Source organism: Prosopis cineraria, unplaced genomic scaffold (genome assembly GCF_029017545.1).
Source record: "Prosopis cineraria cultivar Desert tree isolate PC_DT_omini unplaced genomic scaffold, ASM2901754v1 PC1, whole genome shotgun sequence".
NCBI lineage: Eukaryota > Viridiplantae > Streptophyta > Magnoliopsida > Fabales > Fabaceae > Prosopis > Prosopis cineraria.
This window is the reverse complement of record NW_026555332.1, coordinates 47,130,822-47,146,972: the sequence shown is the minus strand read 5'-3', so window position 1 is coordinate 47,146,972 and position 16,151 is coordinate 47,130,822. Positions and strand designations below refer to the sequence as shown.

General features: G+C 31.2%; 2 protein-coding genes across 3 annotated transcripts; one reads left to right on the top strand and one right to left on the bottom strand.

The window, feature by feature from the left end:
* Positions 1-4,263: 4,263 nt before the first annotated feature.
* Positions 4,264-7,308, top strand: LOC129320589 (E3 ubiquitin-protein ligase RZFP34-like). Of its 2 annotated transcripts, none has more exons than XM_054966116.1 (13): positions 4,264-4,403; positions 4,510-4,636; positions 4,756-4,843; positions 4,992-5,051; positions 5,657-5,689; positions 5,781-5,858; positions 5,944-5,987; positions 6,094-6,134; positions 6,281-6,363; positions 6,481-6,572; positions 6,668-6,737; positions 6,835-6,876; positions 6,961-7,308. In XM_054966116.1, the coding sequence occupies exons 2-13, from the start codon at positions 4,542-4,544 to the stop codon at positions 7,111-7,113; spliced, it is 879 nt and encodes a 292-aa protein (XP_054822091.1). In that variant the 5' UTR covers positions 4,264-4,403; positions 4,510-4,541; the 3' UTR covers positions 7,114-7,308. The 2 variants fall into 2 exon arrangements, with proteins under 2 accessions (XP_054822091.1, XP_054822100.1); XM_054966125.1 differs by having other exon boundaries at positions 4,264-4,409.
* Positions 7,309-8,385: 1,077 nt separating this feature from the next.
* LOC129303272 (alpha carbonic anhydrase 7-like) lies at positions 8,386-10,321 on the bottom strand. The gene is made up of 7 exons (XM_054942475.1): positions 10,120-10,321; positions 9,788-9,993; positions 9,538-9,644; positions 9,326-9,440; positions 8,995-9,159; positions 8,814-8,867; positions 8,386-8,686 (listed from the first exon to the last, which is right to left on the bottom strand). The coding sequence occupies exons 1-7, from the start codon at positions 10,214-10,216 to the stop codon at positions 8,591-8,593; spliced, it is 840 nt and encodes a 279-aa protein (XP_054798450.1). The 5' UTR covers positions 10,217-10,321; the 3' UTR covers positions 8,386-8,590.
* Between the last annotated feature and the right edge of the window lie 5,830 nt (positions 10,322-16,151).

Below are 16,151 nucleotides of genomic sequence, written 5' to 3'. Positions count from 1 at the left end.
TTTTGGCTACGGCCAATTCTTCCTTGGCTGCGGCCAAAACCTCTTGGTTAGGTTCTTTCGGCTGCAGCCAATTCTTCCTCAATTGCAACTAATACCTCTTAGTCAAGACTTCAACTGTAGCCAAAACGTGTTAGTAGTGTCTTGTTGCTAGCTTTTGGTTGAGGCTAAAAGTGCTTGGGCTAAGGTTTAATTCCTCACTATTTGTCTTGACTCTTTCTTGATGTAATAACTTCATAACTCCTACTCCTCAAATAATGTTCTAATAACCTAAGAAGGTAAGAAATTTTGTGAATTCAAGATTAATTATATCAAGATAAAGAATTATGCACAATTCACACAAAGATTTTGTCATTTAAACCCAAATGTGAGATATGCACATTTTCCTATCATATGTACCAAAAATATGCACAATTTCATTAAAAAGCATATGAAATTGTAGGAAAATGCGCTGAGATGATATAAATTTTTATAAGTTATCAGTACCTTATGTACAAAGATGAGTTCAATGGTATCCTAATTAATTTAATTTATCTTATCATTTTAAGGTTGATGAAATGTGCTTTCAAATTGTTTTAGGAGCCACTGGATGCTGATTGGCATTATGCCGACTGCTATTAAAATTGAAAAGTTCTACTATTTGGATTTTGCTAGTGGGTAACCAGATAATAGACTAGACACGATGAAATTATTTAATTTGTAAGTTTATATTTTGATTAATATTTTTATTTTTTTTTTCATTTTGAATTTCTAATTTCAACTTATTCTTTTTCTTATCAGGGCTATGGTGCTTTATTGCAGTGAAAAGAACTTGCCTGCACCATTAAGGTACATGTTATACGATCTAGTCTACCCTAATTAAAAAATAATAAAGGTACTTATCACTATTAATTTTAACAATTGACTCTAATATTTTAATTAATTCAATGATATGTTTATTAGTTTTTCTATGTAGTGCCCGCAACAAATAGTATATAACAAAGATTATGGATATTACTAATGAAATTTCTTAAAGACATCATCACTCATGGGATGATTTTAATCGCCATTATGGTATGCATGTTATTTAGATTCAATTATATATGATTATAAATTTTAATTTCCTAAAGTAGTTAACTTTGTTATCATATTACATTATTGCAATATTATCATCATTCATATTGTAAAGAATTTGGAGATCATTACATTAACAAAGTTATTGAGGAATTGTGTGAGTTTATTTTCCAACTATGGGGCAAAAATAAGTGAACTACACATTTTTATTTTAATTTTTCTCATTTAAATTTTACAATTTAGAATAATTTTAGTTTAGTATAGCAAACAACTTTATTTTTTTTAGTATTATATTCAGCAATTGTATAATAAATAATTTTTTATTTGAATAAAATTGTTAGTTTATTATAATTAAATTTAGTTTAGTGTAATTATGAATTGGACTTATTCGTATTTACATTATACTATTGCAAGAGGCTATAAAAAACGTAACTATGGTAATAAAAAAATTTTAATATAATGAATGGTTATCATGATAACTGCCCAATATATTATTTATATTACACGATTCTGGTAAATAACCATTCAATATATACTTTCCTTTTACTGGTCATTTGGATATTATATTGGATGGGTCTTTGGACCATATTGGACAGTTGTAATAATAGTTCAATATTTATTTTATTAACATATAATGGTGTCATATTAAATGGTTCATAACCTTTCAATGCATGAAAAAAAAAACTGTTCAATATTCCTTTTTATTAGTAGTATTATCCTCTTCTTATCTATCATCGCTTTTCATTTTTTTTTTCTCCCTTCCTCTCCCCCATTCCCCATCATTTCTTTTTTCCTATAAAATTTAAATTCTGATATTAGTAAATCTATATGAAGTTTTTTTAATATTTTTACTTGTTTTATTATTTTTTTATAAAATATAAAACTTTAATTTTAGAAGATTTAAACGCTTAAGAATTAGGGCATATAATCCGTGGATAGAAATTAACTTTTCTAACTAATTTGTTGTATACACAATTGCCCAAACAGCAAGAGCTTCAAATTAAGTAAAGCTCTAATTTAAATAGATCGTGTCATCAATTATAATCTTCCGCTTTTCTTTTTTTCTTTTTGCATGTTATCCTTCTTACTGATCTACGCTGTATAGATATTAATTATAAATTATAATACTCACGTCGACTTGAAAAACAAATCTTTTAGGATGTATGAATTATGATTATAACATAGGTAAAAATTATGATATTGTATGTGAAACATATTTATAGAATCGTACTCTTTTATTCTTCATTTTAATTTACTGTACAGTGACTTGTAATTTTTTTTTTTAACTATGCGATATGTCCTACTCCTAGTTAATCCAAGCATCGTCTGACTAACATATAAATTCTCTTGGTGTAATTAGCCAAAAAAAAAAGTTTCGAAAAGATTTCCTTTTTTTTATTATGATAAAGAAATTCACGCAATCCTTTTGAGGTAACAGTCGAAAATAAAAAAAATTCACGGTACCATTGAGCATCTTTCTTGATATAAGCTATGAAACAATCATTCATCTTGGAAAAAAACAAAAAACAAAAAACAATCATTCATGCATCAACACATTTCTCGTTTGATGACCTACCTAATTTTTTCCTTCCAAGCTTTGTTATTGTTGAAATATCCTTTCTACAATTATCATGGCAATAATGCAAGAAAATAAGCTATTGTTAATTTTAAGAGAAGATAAACATAATTCAAATGAACCACCAACTAGGGTCTGAATGCGGGGGCAAGATGAGCATAATGTCACGCTGTTCTTTCGAGAAACAGACTCCAGTCATGTGCCAGATTCATTCAGCACAGAGGAAATATATATGCTCTTGTAGAATTTTCAATGTTTTCTTGGTAGAATATTATGCTAATTAGGTTAACGTAGTCGTTTTTGAAGTTGTATCGACGATTACGGTGATATGCTTAAATATTTTGTGGAAAACTAAGGTGCTTAAACGTATGTGTACAGTGCACTTTTTCGTCAAATTAAAGACAAATACATATGCAATTTTAAAATAAACGAGTGCTATTTATTAATATCAACAATGCAATTAATTTTAGGACAAACAAGGTATGGAACATATATTGGTTCTGATTTAATTGGAGCAATAAAGTACATAAGCAGAAGTATTAAGAACCTCCCCACCCCCCCCCCCCCCCAAAAAAAGTCCCCAACCCACCCCAGTATTTTAAGCTACTTAATTTACCCGTTGGTGCTTAATTAAATTTAACTTGTTATTATTGGAGATTCGATTCACATTATCTTGATAAATATGATTGTTCATGAGATATCAATCCTCTTCAAAGATCATTATTTTTCATTAAAAACGTAGAAAACTTGAATTTTCTTAATTTAAAATATCAAAGAGCATTATACCAAATAAGCACATGGATAAATAAAAACACATATCTCCTTCCAAATAAATAAATTAAATTTTCATCATATTTTTTTTCATTACTCTCAATTGAATGCTAGAAAGAAAAAGTAAATTGTAAATATATATATATATATATATAATAAGAATAAAGTTGAGAAATTTTAAATTTATAAATAGAGTTAATAAATTTTAAAATATTTTTTGATTTTGATGAAATATATTAAAGTGATTTATAAATAAAATTATAAAAATATATTCGTATTTTAGTTCTCCTATGTATAAGTTATTTTTAATCAAATATCATATACTAATAAAATTATTATTTAATTAAAAATACATAAAATTAGAATAATTTTTCATTTGTATCCCTAATAATGTCACTCTTAATATTATGATAGTGAGTAATAAAACATACAATTAATATATCATCTCATTTTTTAATCCAAAAAAATATGTAATCTCATTTTTAATATAAAGATAAAATTATTTAATTATTTGAAAAATATCATGAGTGATGATATTTTTTATATTTAAAGACAAAATAAAAAAATTATATATAAAAATTGATGGTGTAATAAATAGAACGTGAAAAAGTGAAATTCAATAATTAAAAAAGGTATTGAGATCTGAGCCCTTGAGCAGTCACTATTAGATCCCATTGTCAATGTTCGCAAGTGTGCGCTTAATGATAGTAAGTCATGTTTAATAATTGACAATTGATTGATGATGACGATTTAGTTGGCCGGCAAAGCGCTTGCGTGTCGCCTCGCCATCGGTCTTCCTCACATTCACGGAAATAATAAATAAAGCGAAGGGGCTCTTTTGGTATTTCACTTTGTCCGATATTTTCCCCGCAACGCGCATTTTCCTTCCCCTCTCTTCCGTTCTCTCCTCTCTGGAGAGAAACCTCCCCTTCGCGCCTCTAAGCCAGGCCTTCAGTCTCTGCCACCATTATCATCAGTCATCACTGTTATTCTCCTTTCTGTTCCTGTTAGGGTTCTGTCTCTCCTTTCCTTTCCTTTCTTATTCCTTCTATTGTCATCAATGTCGTGTTGTCTTCATTCTTCTAATTTGCAACTCATCATTCTTTTTTAAGGTATTCAACGGAAAGCAAGAGCAGAATCTGGAATGATGGAGTGCATTGTCGAGCCGCAGATTTCAGCCCATGGAATTTCTCATCTAGATGACGGCTCTCTTTCTGAGACAGGATATGGCCGTTACGGGTATTAATTTATTTAATTTACAATACAACTTTTGCCCATGCATTGAAGAGTTTTGATTCCTTTTCGAGAAAATCGTCGGTAGGAACTAATTCAGGGGCTGTCGGCGTTGGAATTTGAAGGTGTTCACACTATAGAAGGAGATGCAAGATAGTAGCACCTTGTTGCAATGAAGTCTTTGATTGCAGACATTGCCATAATGAATCCAAGGTACTTCTATCCCACTCCAATTGATTCGCTTTTGTAGATGATGTTGTTGAACGATGGCCGTCTAACTCTGATTTTATATTTTCTTGAAAATAATTAACTTTCTTCTTGATGGACGTTTGAATATGTACTTCCAACGCTCTTTCAACAGAATTCGATTGAATTGGACCCTGTTGATCGCCACGACCTTCCTCGTCACGATTTAAAGAGAGTACGCTGCTCTTAACTTCGCATCTTATTTTAATAATTACGCTGTAATTAACGCTCGACATATACTCGGTAATATTTATATTAGAAATATTTAAACGGCCGTGGTGAAAAAGGCAAACTGAAACAGTGAAACCTTTGCGCTTTCCATTTTGGGTCCGTGCGTGCTATGTGCCGCATCTGGCTTTAATTTAATCGTTAATGCATGAATCATGATCTCTATTAATGGACACTGAAGAATTCAATTTTGAAATACAGAAACGCAATGGATGAGGTTTTAACTTGGATATACTCTGTTCAGCTAATTTGACTCTATTAAATTGGCAAAGTTAATTACACTGACTATTCTTAAGAATATTAAATGCCAGGATTTTCTTTAAAAAAAAATTATGGAAGAAAAGAAAAGGAGTGATGGCTCTTTTTTTTTTCTTTTCCTTTTTTACTTTCCTACCACTTTTCATAAATTATCACTAATCTTTAATCGTAGAAAAAGAAAAAAAAAACTAGCACTCAGTCTCTATTCAACTTGAAAAGGAAGTACTTGGCCAAAAAAAAAAAAAACTTGAAAAGGAAGTGCTAACTGGAAATTCTTTCTGCGATTATTTTCAGGTTATCTGTTCCTTGTGTAGCACCGAGCAAGATGTATGTGTCATCCATCCGAAATATATATAATGACAGAGAAAGTCGGTGTAAATTGATTAAACCACTTTCTCGACATATTTTTTCACTGCAGGTTCAGCAGATGTGCATTCAGTGCGGTGTTTGCATGGGGAAGTACTTCTGCTCCAAGTGCAAGTTTTTTGATGATGATGTTAGCTTCTTGCCTCGTTTCGCTCCTGAAAACTTGGTTCTCCTTTCTTGGCCTTTAATAACCGAACAATTATGCTTTACTCCAGGTATCGAAGAATCAGTACCATTGCAATGAATGTGGCATCTGCAGGTCCAAGCTATGCCATGCCTTGATTCTTTACATTTAACTGTTTCGTGCCTAAAGTTTCACCTCCAATTAATCTGTTGTGTTTTTGACATTCTATTTGTATCTGCAGAATTGGAGGCAAGGAGAATTTTTTCCACTGCAACAAATGCGGTAAGCGTTTGAATGCCTTGTGCACTTACTTTCCTCGAGGGATGAGCCATTTGCGTTTCTTCTCAATATTCAATGTCAAATTAACTTTTTTTTGGCTGTCAAACTGACTGTTAAGAAGGGTTATCATGATTTTTATTTATCTTTAGGATGTTGCTATTCGACATTGTTGAAAGATTCACACCGTTGCGTGGAAAAAGCTATGCATCACGATTGTCCGGTTTGCTTTGAGGTAACATCAGAACTCAGAAGGGCAGGGCCCTGATATCTTGAATAGATATATTCTTTTGTCTTGTATAGTACTTTAGCACCAATCATTTGATCTCCTGTTTTTCCAATATATGTGCAGTTTCTTTTTGATACCACAAAAGACATTACTGTATTGCCGTGTGGTCACTCTATTCATCTGGAATGTGTGAAAGAAATGGGGAGGCATTTCCAGTTAGTCCTCCAACTGAAAGGATATTATTGTATTCTATGATAATTGTATATATGTTTAAGAACTTTTGCTTCATCCTGACAAAAATACTTGGCAGGTATTCTTGTCCTGTTTGCTCAAAATCTATCTGTGACATGTCCCGTGTGTGGGAGAGACTGGATCATGAGGTATCTTTGTTGTCAGAATTCGTATATTCTGATCTATATCTACTTACAGTATTTCTAGAAAGAGCTCTAGACTTTCTGAACGTTTCAAAATATTCAGGTTGCATCGACACCTATGCCAGAAATATATCAAAATAAGATGGTAAACATTGGTATCCTATTGTGTCTGTTTAGTTGCAACGGTGATTATCATCTAATAATCTGAATCTCTGTTGGGAATGGCTAGGTTTGGATTCTGTGCAATGATTGTGGGGAAACATCGGAGGTGACCTTTCACGTTTTGGCGCATAAGTGTATAAAATGCAAATCCTACAACACCAGACAGACGCAAGGTGGACCTGCATCGTGCTCATCCAACATTGAAGAAGTGCGTCAATGATTAGCTAACGATCAGGTTGCTCATTTGCAATAGTTTAGGGTTGTTATGTTTACTGTGACTCCTATAGCCATGATTTACTTCTTAAAGTAGTTGGACTGAAGCTACGTACGCTCGCTAACTAGATTTCCATGATCATGTTACTTGACTGTAACTTTAAATAGAGTTTTTTAAACGATTTTCTTTTTAATTTGCTAACTAGAGTTGATCATGTATTTGCATGAATCTCAAGAAGCCCGTTGATATTGATCAGGCAACCTCTGTTGTTCGACACATTAACACATTAATGTGGACAAAATAGGGGTCATATGCTCATTTTCTCATGACTCGAGTAGTGAATTTGGGCTTTGGCCTTTGGGTAAAGAACGATTATTTTATTAAAAAGTTATTGGAGAATCGAATTGAAAGTTTTATTTGGGGAAGGTTATTTAGGGGAGGGCTTCAACCGATCGAGTTCCTCCATTTCCCGCTATAAATGGAGAGAAGTGTAAACTATTAACGCCACTTTTTCTTCAAATTCGATACACACGAGAGTAAACTTCAAAATCCTAAATTGCTAGTATAGTCAGTCTTCGTAATGCAAGAATGGAAAATGAATAACTACTTATGAGTGGAAGTCTGGAACTAACTTATCAATTAATGACAAAACATTATAGTGAGGGGCGATGTACTATATAATGAAGCATATTAAAAAAACTATTTTGTTGAAACTCTTGGTATGCGATCCACGTTGGTCATTGTTATTGGGCTTCTGTTATCTGCTAATTGTTATATTGTTTGTATGTTAGGCGAAAGCACTGGATTAGGATTTCTCCTGAACACATGATAGAAACTAAGAAATACTGAGATATTCTTGACCCCCCAAGCTTTTTCTTCTAACGAGTCAAATTTGGTTGAAAGACTGTAAATTAATAAAAAAAAAATTTGCTGTAATATTTATTAGATACTTATAATCAAAATATTCCTATATGAAATGAAATTTACGATAAATTGTAGTATTATTTACCGAACATTTGTCTGATTTTATATAATAATACTCAGGAATTAAATTGAAAACATCTTCTAAAAAGGAGCGGAGAGATGATCGTACTTGTAAACTATATAATGGTTTTCAATTTTAAGTGTACAAGGAATTAATGCTTTAATCTCTAATCAAACAAACTACACCCTAACTAATTACTTGTTTAACACGCCACGTCCTATCAAATGTCTAGCAACAGAGAGGTTTTTAATTCAAATGCGGATTAATGTAGTATAGTAAGTGGTCAAAAAATATATTCCTAAGTCCTACATGAAGGCTTTATTGTATTATTCATCAAAAAAATAAATGAACACAAGAATAAACTTACACGTGGAGATATAGAACGAGTAAATGTGCATCATAGTAAACAGTTTTTACAGCACTTATTGCTTTGGAAGCGGAAAACAGATGAATCTTGGTACCGTGTAGTACAAGAACAGAAGTAACGAATACAGGAAATTAATAATGAGGTTTATTAATGTAGGCGTTTGGGACATAAAGTTGTATCTCTCGATTGTTAAGGGGCTGCAATGGCCTCGCGTTCCTCCTCGCATACTGTGACACCACATGCAAGGGGTAAGATCAGTATATGATTAAAGAGTTAAATAATTAATTAGTCGTTAGTTTAATTAACTCAATGCGATACGTAGTCTTGAAGAATTTATTGGATATATATACTTACATATTGGACTGAATTAACGAGAAGATTTACTTGCTCTCTTGAGACAGTCTTAATCTGTTGAGATAATTGATTTCAGGAGTTCAGATAATTAAGAGACAATAGCAAATAATAGAATGAAGAGAACGGTAAGGTATAGCAAAATTGAATGGTATTAATAGTTGATAACTTGAATAAACAGTACCTTCTTAGAAATAGTCCAAATGACACCTTCAGTGCAAGGAGGGGCGGTGAGTGATCCAATATATCTGTAGTACATCGGGCCACCCAGTTCTATCTCCGAGGGATCTATTATCCCTAAGCTCTTTTCATCTCCCTCTTCTCCAATCTCCTTTACGATCTCTTCCAACTGAATTCATTTGCATTCAACACGCACGTTAAGATATGGTGAGTTATATTTTTAACAAACGATTCTCAGTTCTCACCACCATTTCTTGCAAACTGCCATGGCAGTTATAGCTGCTATATGTATTTTCATAACTTTGTTTGAGATACACACACACACACTCACCCACCTTGGAGAGAAAAGGATCAGGACGACCAAGCTTGTAGAGAACAGCAACCACAGCGGTCCTGTTAGTCCCATCGGGCAGTGTCATTTGATGGACCATGTGCAGCTCCAAGTCATACCTAGTAATTGGAAATCCGATATTGAAAATGAATCAGTTTAAAAAAACAATAAAAATGATAGTACACGTTGAATGAGGAATATGAGAGAGGAGCGAACCTCTTGCCATTGATGAGGTGTTCAGCTGGCCAGTGCCAATGGGCTCCTTGGAGAAAGAAATGGGTTCCATCGATTATTGTTGAACCCGCATCACTTTCCCAATTCACCTGCAGTATATTTTCCAAAAGAAACATCAATATTATTATGATATCCTTGTGTATATGTGTAGGTTAACTTGCTTGCAATGCAATTAATTCGTGCACGTATATAGCATGTTATTTAAAGTTGGATTGGATGAATGTGTAGGCACCGTTATGTCACGGCCTCTGTTGAGGATAGAAGCAGCGGCAGGCTTGTAGCCCTTGTCTAGGTCCCCTAAGTTGGACAACACTTTCACCTTGCGATTTAACAGATCAATAGGAGATTGAACTGTTCCATTCTTACAGGCCGCCCATTCTGCTTTCAGCTCACCCCATCGTGAAGGCCCCTTCGCGCTCCCTTCTATGTAACTGAACTCTGTTCCATCGTTCACACACACGCTTAAAAACACATTCAGGCATATAGTTATTGAAGCTAAATTGGTCTAAAAGCCCAAGAATTGGGATGAAAGAGAGATGGGTTATATGCATGATCACTGATTACCAACTTCAAGAGCTTTGGTTGACTCTGAGTATTGTAAAATGATTGTTACTAATATCACCAAACATGGAATGAACGTCTTCATTTGTCGCTTCATCATTCTCAGGAACAAAAGATTGCAACTAGGGAACAGATTTAATGAAATAATATCTCAGATGTCAGGAACTATATGAATTCTCGGATGTGATGTGGTGCGACAGATTTTGTATGGTGGAAGGGTTTTTATAGATTGCCAAGGGACGTGACGAAGTGGCCTTGGATTTGGTCGGAGTAAACGAACAAGGGAAACTTTCTTCGAAGAAAAATTCCAGTGTTTTAGTTTAACTTTACCTCCTTTTTTAAAGTATTTACAGTCGTCGTTTTTCCATTTTTCCGGTGGAAGTGTGAACGTGGTTAAACGATCGGGTCTGAGAGAGGCTGTCTCGTTTCCATTCTGTTTAAGTGGAGTGATTGTTTCATCATGTGCGTAAATTAATAAGATTACATATGATGACTTGGTATAATTAATAGGAAGGGAAGGAGCTTTGGATTCATTTGAACAATTCAGGAAGAAAAAGAAGAATACTAATTTAATTATAAAAAATAAACAAAGGATGGCCGTTGTGGCCACATCAAATTATACGTAATACTCTTTCTTTCTTTCTTTGTTTTTTTTTTTTTGGGGGGGGGGGGGTGTTGATTTCAGCATTGTTGTTGCATTGCGAGCTTTGGCGTGGCCGGCTCCCCTGTGATCATGAGCTCGTCTGTTCACTGTAAAATTAAACTCTACGATGATATCCACTTTTATAGATGTATTTGAAACGAGAGGCTAATGAAAAATGAAACAGAAGAGAGTAAAATAATGGATTTAAATCTTTTAAAGTTGAGACCAATAAATTTCATTTAAGTTTTCCCTTTTTAGTATTTTTTTATCACTTTTTATAAAAACACAAAGTCTTTTCTTTCTTTTTTTAAAATATACACTTCACAAAAATTTACATAGTTCAAATTAAGAAGATTTGAATTCTATAATAATCATGGGAGCTTTGTTGAACTCCCCTAGTTAGCGTTGTCAACTTTTGTCCCTTCATGTTTGGCCCGTTCACAGCGGAATCGGTCATTAATCAAAGGTTAAAGTAGACATAAACTCTGGTTGCACATAAACAATGTCTGAACATTATAATACTCAGTCTTTAGTTGTCCAAGTTTCTTTTTATTTTTTTAACTAATTCTAGTTTTTTTAATCATGTCAAAGTAGTTAATATATGTTCAGTGATCATCTTATTGTATTAATTGTATTGTGAAATATCTAAATATAATATTTCCACCATATATTATTACTCCCTAAAATAGCTGCTCCAACGTTAAGGAGGGAGGAGGGAGTATATTTAATTCGTTGGAGGTACCTTAAGCTTTACACATCTAATAAGGTCAAAAGTTTGCTTTCTGCTGTTGGAAAGTATATTATAGTTTTGTGCGTATTACCTGGCCATTCAGTATTGGGGGTCTGAAGACATGTAAATTTGAACCTGGGAGCTGGTCAGGGGTGACATGATCTAGACAAAGACATGTTCCAATAATACATAGCAATTTAATTTTTACAAGCTCTTGTTTTGTGAGGCGTGTATGAAGGATTCCTTTAAGCACATATAATCAAGTAATTAATTGCACAGTACTTTTTATAAACAGCAAAGATATATACGGGATTGATGAACAGTCATTCATCTGCGATCAAGCTCTTTTATTCCGTAATTTCAACGTCTCCCTCGCCCCACTTTTTTTCTTTCTGTTCATAATAATATTTCTCCTTTATTGGGAAATCGATCACTACTGTGTTTAGATGAGGGAAAAAAAAAGAAAAAAATTCTTAAAATTAGTATAAAAAAATTACTATTTTTGATAATATATTCCTCTAGCTTTCTTTTGTTTCCCTATTTGCTCCCCACTTTTTCTCAACCAAGACTAACCCTTCATTTGGATCGAAAAAAAGTAAAAAGGAGAGAAAATGGAAAGAAAAAAAATTAAAATGAAATGTTATTATTCATTATGTTTGAATGGACAAGATAAAACTGAGTGAAAAGAAAATAGAGAAACGTATTACCATGACTGTGATACCCATACATTGGAATATATTATGTTTCATGAATAAAAATTAATTGAAGAAAAAAATTATATTAAAATTAATATCATCAAAATAATTTTAAATCAAGTTATCTGGTAAAAATATGATATTTTCTGCTTAAAAAATAATTTTTTCTATTTAAAATTAAATCATGCTTTTTTTTCCGATGGCGAGGGGTCTTGCCATTAAAAATTGTTAGTATTGCTATGAAATAATTAAATGAAGTCAGCTTGGGGGCAATGCGTGAAATACAGTATTTTCTCCCAAAAATCTCTTCATAGGTGAAAAGAAAAGTTAGGAAGAAAATTAGATATGGTGGGTTTTACATTTCACTATCTCTCCTAATTTCTTTCTCCTTACTTTAATTTTTTTATCCAAACAGGATAAATATTGTTTTCCTTTTTATTTTCTTTTCAAGTTTTATCTCCTCTCAAGTTTTCTTCCAGTCAAACTAGCAACAGTTTGAGCTGGTCTTGTGAGCTGGCCTTTTATAATATCCAAGACGAATCTTTACCTATTCAAAATAAACCTGCGTATGGTGCTTTAAAATATAAATATCGCATTTAATCATAGCTACTTAATCAGATGTGCCGGAAATGTTAAGTTTTAAAAGATAATAATGAATTATCGAGCTCTTTTATCATAATTTACCTGATTGTCAAGATACAAATAAATTAAAATACAAGCGTGTTTAATTAATGACTATGCAAAGCATATGATTGTAAAGATTATGAAAAATAAAAATAAAAAAACTATTTGAAAATACAAGGAAAATTTAGATGTTAAAAGTAGGGCTGCACAGAAGACGGGACGGCACTGGATTTTACCCTAATCCGAAATCCAGTCTCTTTCATAAAAAGGACTGAGTTAGGCAATCCGTAGTCCAGTCTTGTCTAGTGATAACCCGAAGATTAACAGAAGCGGACTTGGTCCATAGGATTAGGAGACTAGTCCTGTCAGTCCAGTACTCACTTAGGTTCTTTTTTTCTCTTTTTATTCTATGAGAGGAAATAATCTATTCCAACATAATAAACTCAATTAAAATAATAAAAAAACTTATAATAATAATAAATCCATAATAATTTCTAACAATAAGAAAAAATATTTATGTTATAATCCAAATGATTTAAATTTATAACTTTAACAAAAACAATACTCAACAAAATTCAACAACACTATATTACAACAATAATTTAGAAACAAACTTAACAAATCTTCATACAATCATCTCTTTAGCATCAATTACACTTCAAACATTTAAAAAATAAATTAATTATAATTATAATAAAAGAAATTAATAGGACTGGATTGGACCAAGTGGTCCGGATTCCTGATCTCTTATCCAGTCCAACCTGAAGAAATAATCTGGTCTTTTTAATCTTTTTAGTCTTGAAGGACCAGTGACTATACAGATCAAACAAGACTGAGATCATTTCGAGTTAGACTGGACCAGACAAGATTGGAAAACTTTTGCACAGCCCTAGTTAAAAGTATTGATAGGTGTTGTTGATTAATTGTTTGTGTTTTTTTTTTTTTCTGTGATCTTCTGCTCCTTTTATAATTATTCATTTGAAACTGTTTATCTCGGTAGAATTCGGAGCTCGAGCTCATTTCAAGAATTTATTTTACCGTAGAAACCTGGAACAATTTAGAAAATGATGACATGAAAAACAAAAGTACTATCGCATATATTCAATTCCGTTCCTTTTTTTAAATCATTTTTATGCCGTGCTAATTTTTAAAAATTATTTTTAAAAATTATAGAAAATTCAAACGCAAGAGATCCTGACTCCCCATCGATAAAAACTAAGGCCCCGTTTGGTATGACTGAATAGTTTTTGATGGAATTGGAATTGGAATTAGAATTGGAATCGAAATCAGAATTGGAATAGAATTGGATTTTAAAAATATGTTTGGTATGTTAGAAAAATAATGGAATCCTTGTATTATTTTGTTTGGTATGTAAGACAGGAAATGAAATTATGCTTAAAAGACAAAAAATACCCCTAAAAATTAAAATCAAAATTAAAATGTATTAATATTGTGATTTAATTTCTCCTATACTATTTAATATATAAATGAAATATTATATAGATGATGGATATTAAAAATAAGTAAAATATTTTTAAATGAAATATTATAAATATTTAAATTATATATAAACACACACACACATATGATAATTTATATATATAAAAATTTGAATTGTCTGAGTTGGGCATTTTGAATTGGGCATATATATATATATATATATATAAAAATAAATGAAAGCACGAGTTGAGCATTTTCAATTGTTCACTGTGCGACTGTTTGCATGCTCAATTTTTTTCGATATTAATCACAAATGAGCAAGGGCATAGTTGTCTTCTCTATTTTTATATGAGGATAAAATTGCCTTCAAAAAATACAATTCCATAGAATTGCTCCAATTCCATAGCTCCCATCAAAGAATTCAATTCAACCTTTTTTGCTTGAATCAAGATTCTTGAGAATTTAAATTCACATTACAATATCCCAGCTTCAATTCCTTTTCCATACTTGTGATTCCACTCTACCCAAACACAGCCTAAAAAGAGAAAATCGAACGCGGGGCGTGTCTTTTCGCTGTTTTTCTTCCCTTGGGGTCCACCCAATCTGTCCAATGGCTGTTTCATATCTGACGCCGCTCTTTTTAAAAAACCGATAGCGAAACAACCTTCTCATTCATCGTCAATTTTTTGAAGAAAATTATCTCTATTTATCTGACATGTTTAAAAGATTTAACATAATATTATTATGGAGATGATCTAAAATAAAAGCACTAAGATATTTTAAAAAAATTAAAAAAAACTCAGCAATTTAATTATATTTCTTCAACCGCATGCTGAAACATCGAATAAGCAATAAGAAGATATGGATGTAGCCAAGTCCACTGCTATTATATATATAAAAATAGAGTTTAAAATAATAAGAAAATGTCAGATGTTTATTTTTAAATTTATTATAATTTTGTATTTTAAGATACCTTTTATGTGATTATGTGTTCCAGAAATAGGCTTGGAATTATGTTTGAGATGTTTTATTATTTTTTGAGAAATATAAATATATTATTTGCATTTGGAATTAGGTGCGAGATGAATTATTAATTTTTAAATATACATAAAAATCTACTTTTATCTATTTAAAATTTAAATATGGTCATGTTTAAGTTTAAATTAATATTTATTTATTTAATAATTCTATCCAACCTAAATGTACGGTGTGAAAATTTAGGTTCAATATTTTTTTTATATATAACTTAGTAAATTAATATCTATCTGTTAATATTAAATAGCAATACTTTTTCTATGCACGATTTAGTGGGGGTTTTTTGGATTTGATATTAGAATTAAAAATCAATACAATTTTCTTTGTTTTACTTAGTGTTCTTTAATTTTCTTTAAATTTTTAATTAATAATTATTTATTTAATAACTCTATCCAACCTAACTATATGGTAAAAATATAAATTCCTAATTTTGAGTATATATATAGCTATATATTAGGATCCAAATTTAAATTAATATACATCTGTTTAAATTTTTAAAAAAAAAATGCATTTTACTATTTAAATTTATCCTCATGATTTCAAAAAAATATAGATATGATAAAGTATAGATATTAATATATTTAATTATTTGGATCTCATTGTGTTAAATTTATACATTAATTTTTTTCATATTTATATAATTTGAATTCTGAACCAGTTGTTTGAATTGTTAATTTCACATATAATAATTAGGATCTCATTATATTAAATTTATATATTAAGTTTGGTAAAATTAAAATTCCTTTAATATCTACACTCAAAAAAATAAATATTTAATATATATATATCTTATATATAATTTTAATTTTAATTAAATCACCTATTAATTTTCCCTTCTAAATGAGCCTCATTCAATGTTGAATTAATT

What these genes read in the sequence shown, in the direction of transcription:
- LOC129303272 (XM_054942475.1), bottom strand. Translation starts at nt 10,216, where the DNA reads ATGATGAAGCGACAAATGAAGACGTTCATTCCATGTTTGGTGATATTA. An exon ending in CACCTCATCAATGGCAAGAG is followed by an intron (nt 9,441 to 9,537) that starts GTTCGCTCCTCT and finishes TCCAATTACTAG; the next exon opens with GTATGACTTGGAGCTGCACA. An exon ending in CTGATCCTTTTCTCTCCAAG is followed by an intron (nt 9,160 to 9,325) that starts GTGGGTGAGTGT and finishes AAATGAATTCAG; the next exon opens with TTGGAAGAGATCGTAAAGGA.
- LOC129320589 (XM_054966116.1), top strand. Translation starts at nt 4,542, where the DNA reads ATGATGGAGTGCATTGTCGAGCCGCAGATTTCAGCCCATGGAATTTCT. An exon ending in TGTGTAGCACCGAGCAAGAT is followed by an intron (nt 5,690 to 5,780) that starts GTATGTGTCATC and finishes TTTTCACTGCAG; the next exon opens with GTTCAGCAGATGTGCATTCA. An exon ending in AAATATATCAAAATAAGATG is followed by an intron (nt 6,877 to 6,960) that starts GTAAACATTGGT and finishes GGGAATGGCTAG; the next exon opens with GTTTGGATTCTGTGCAATGA.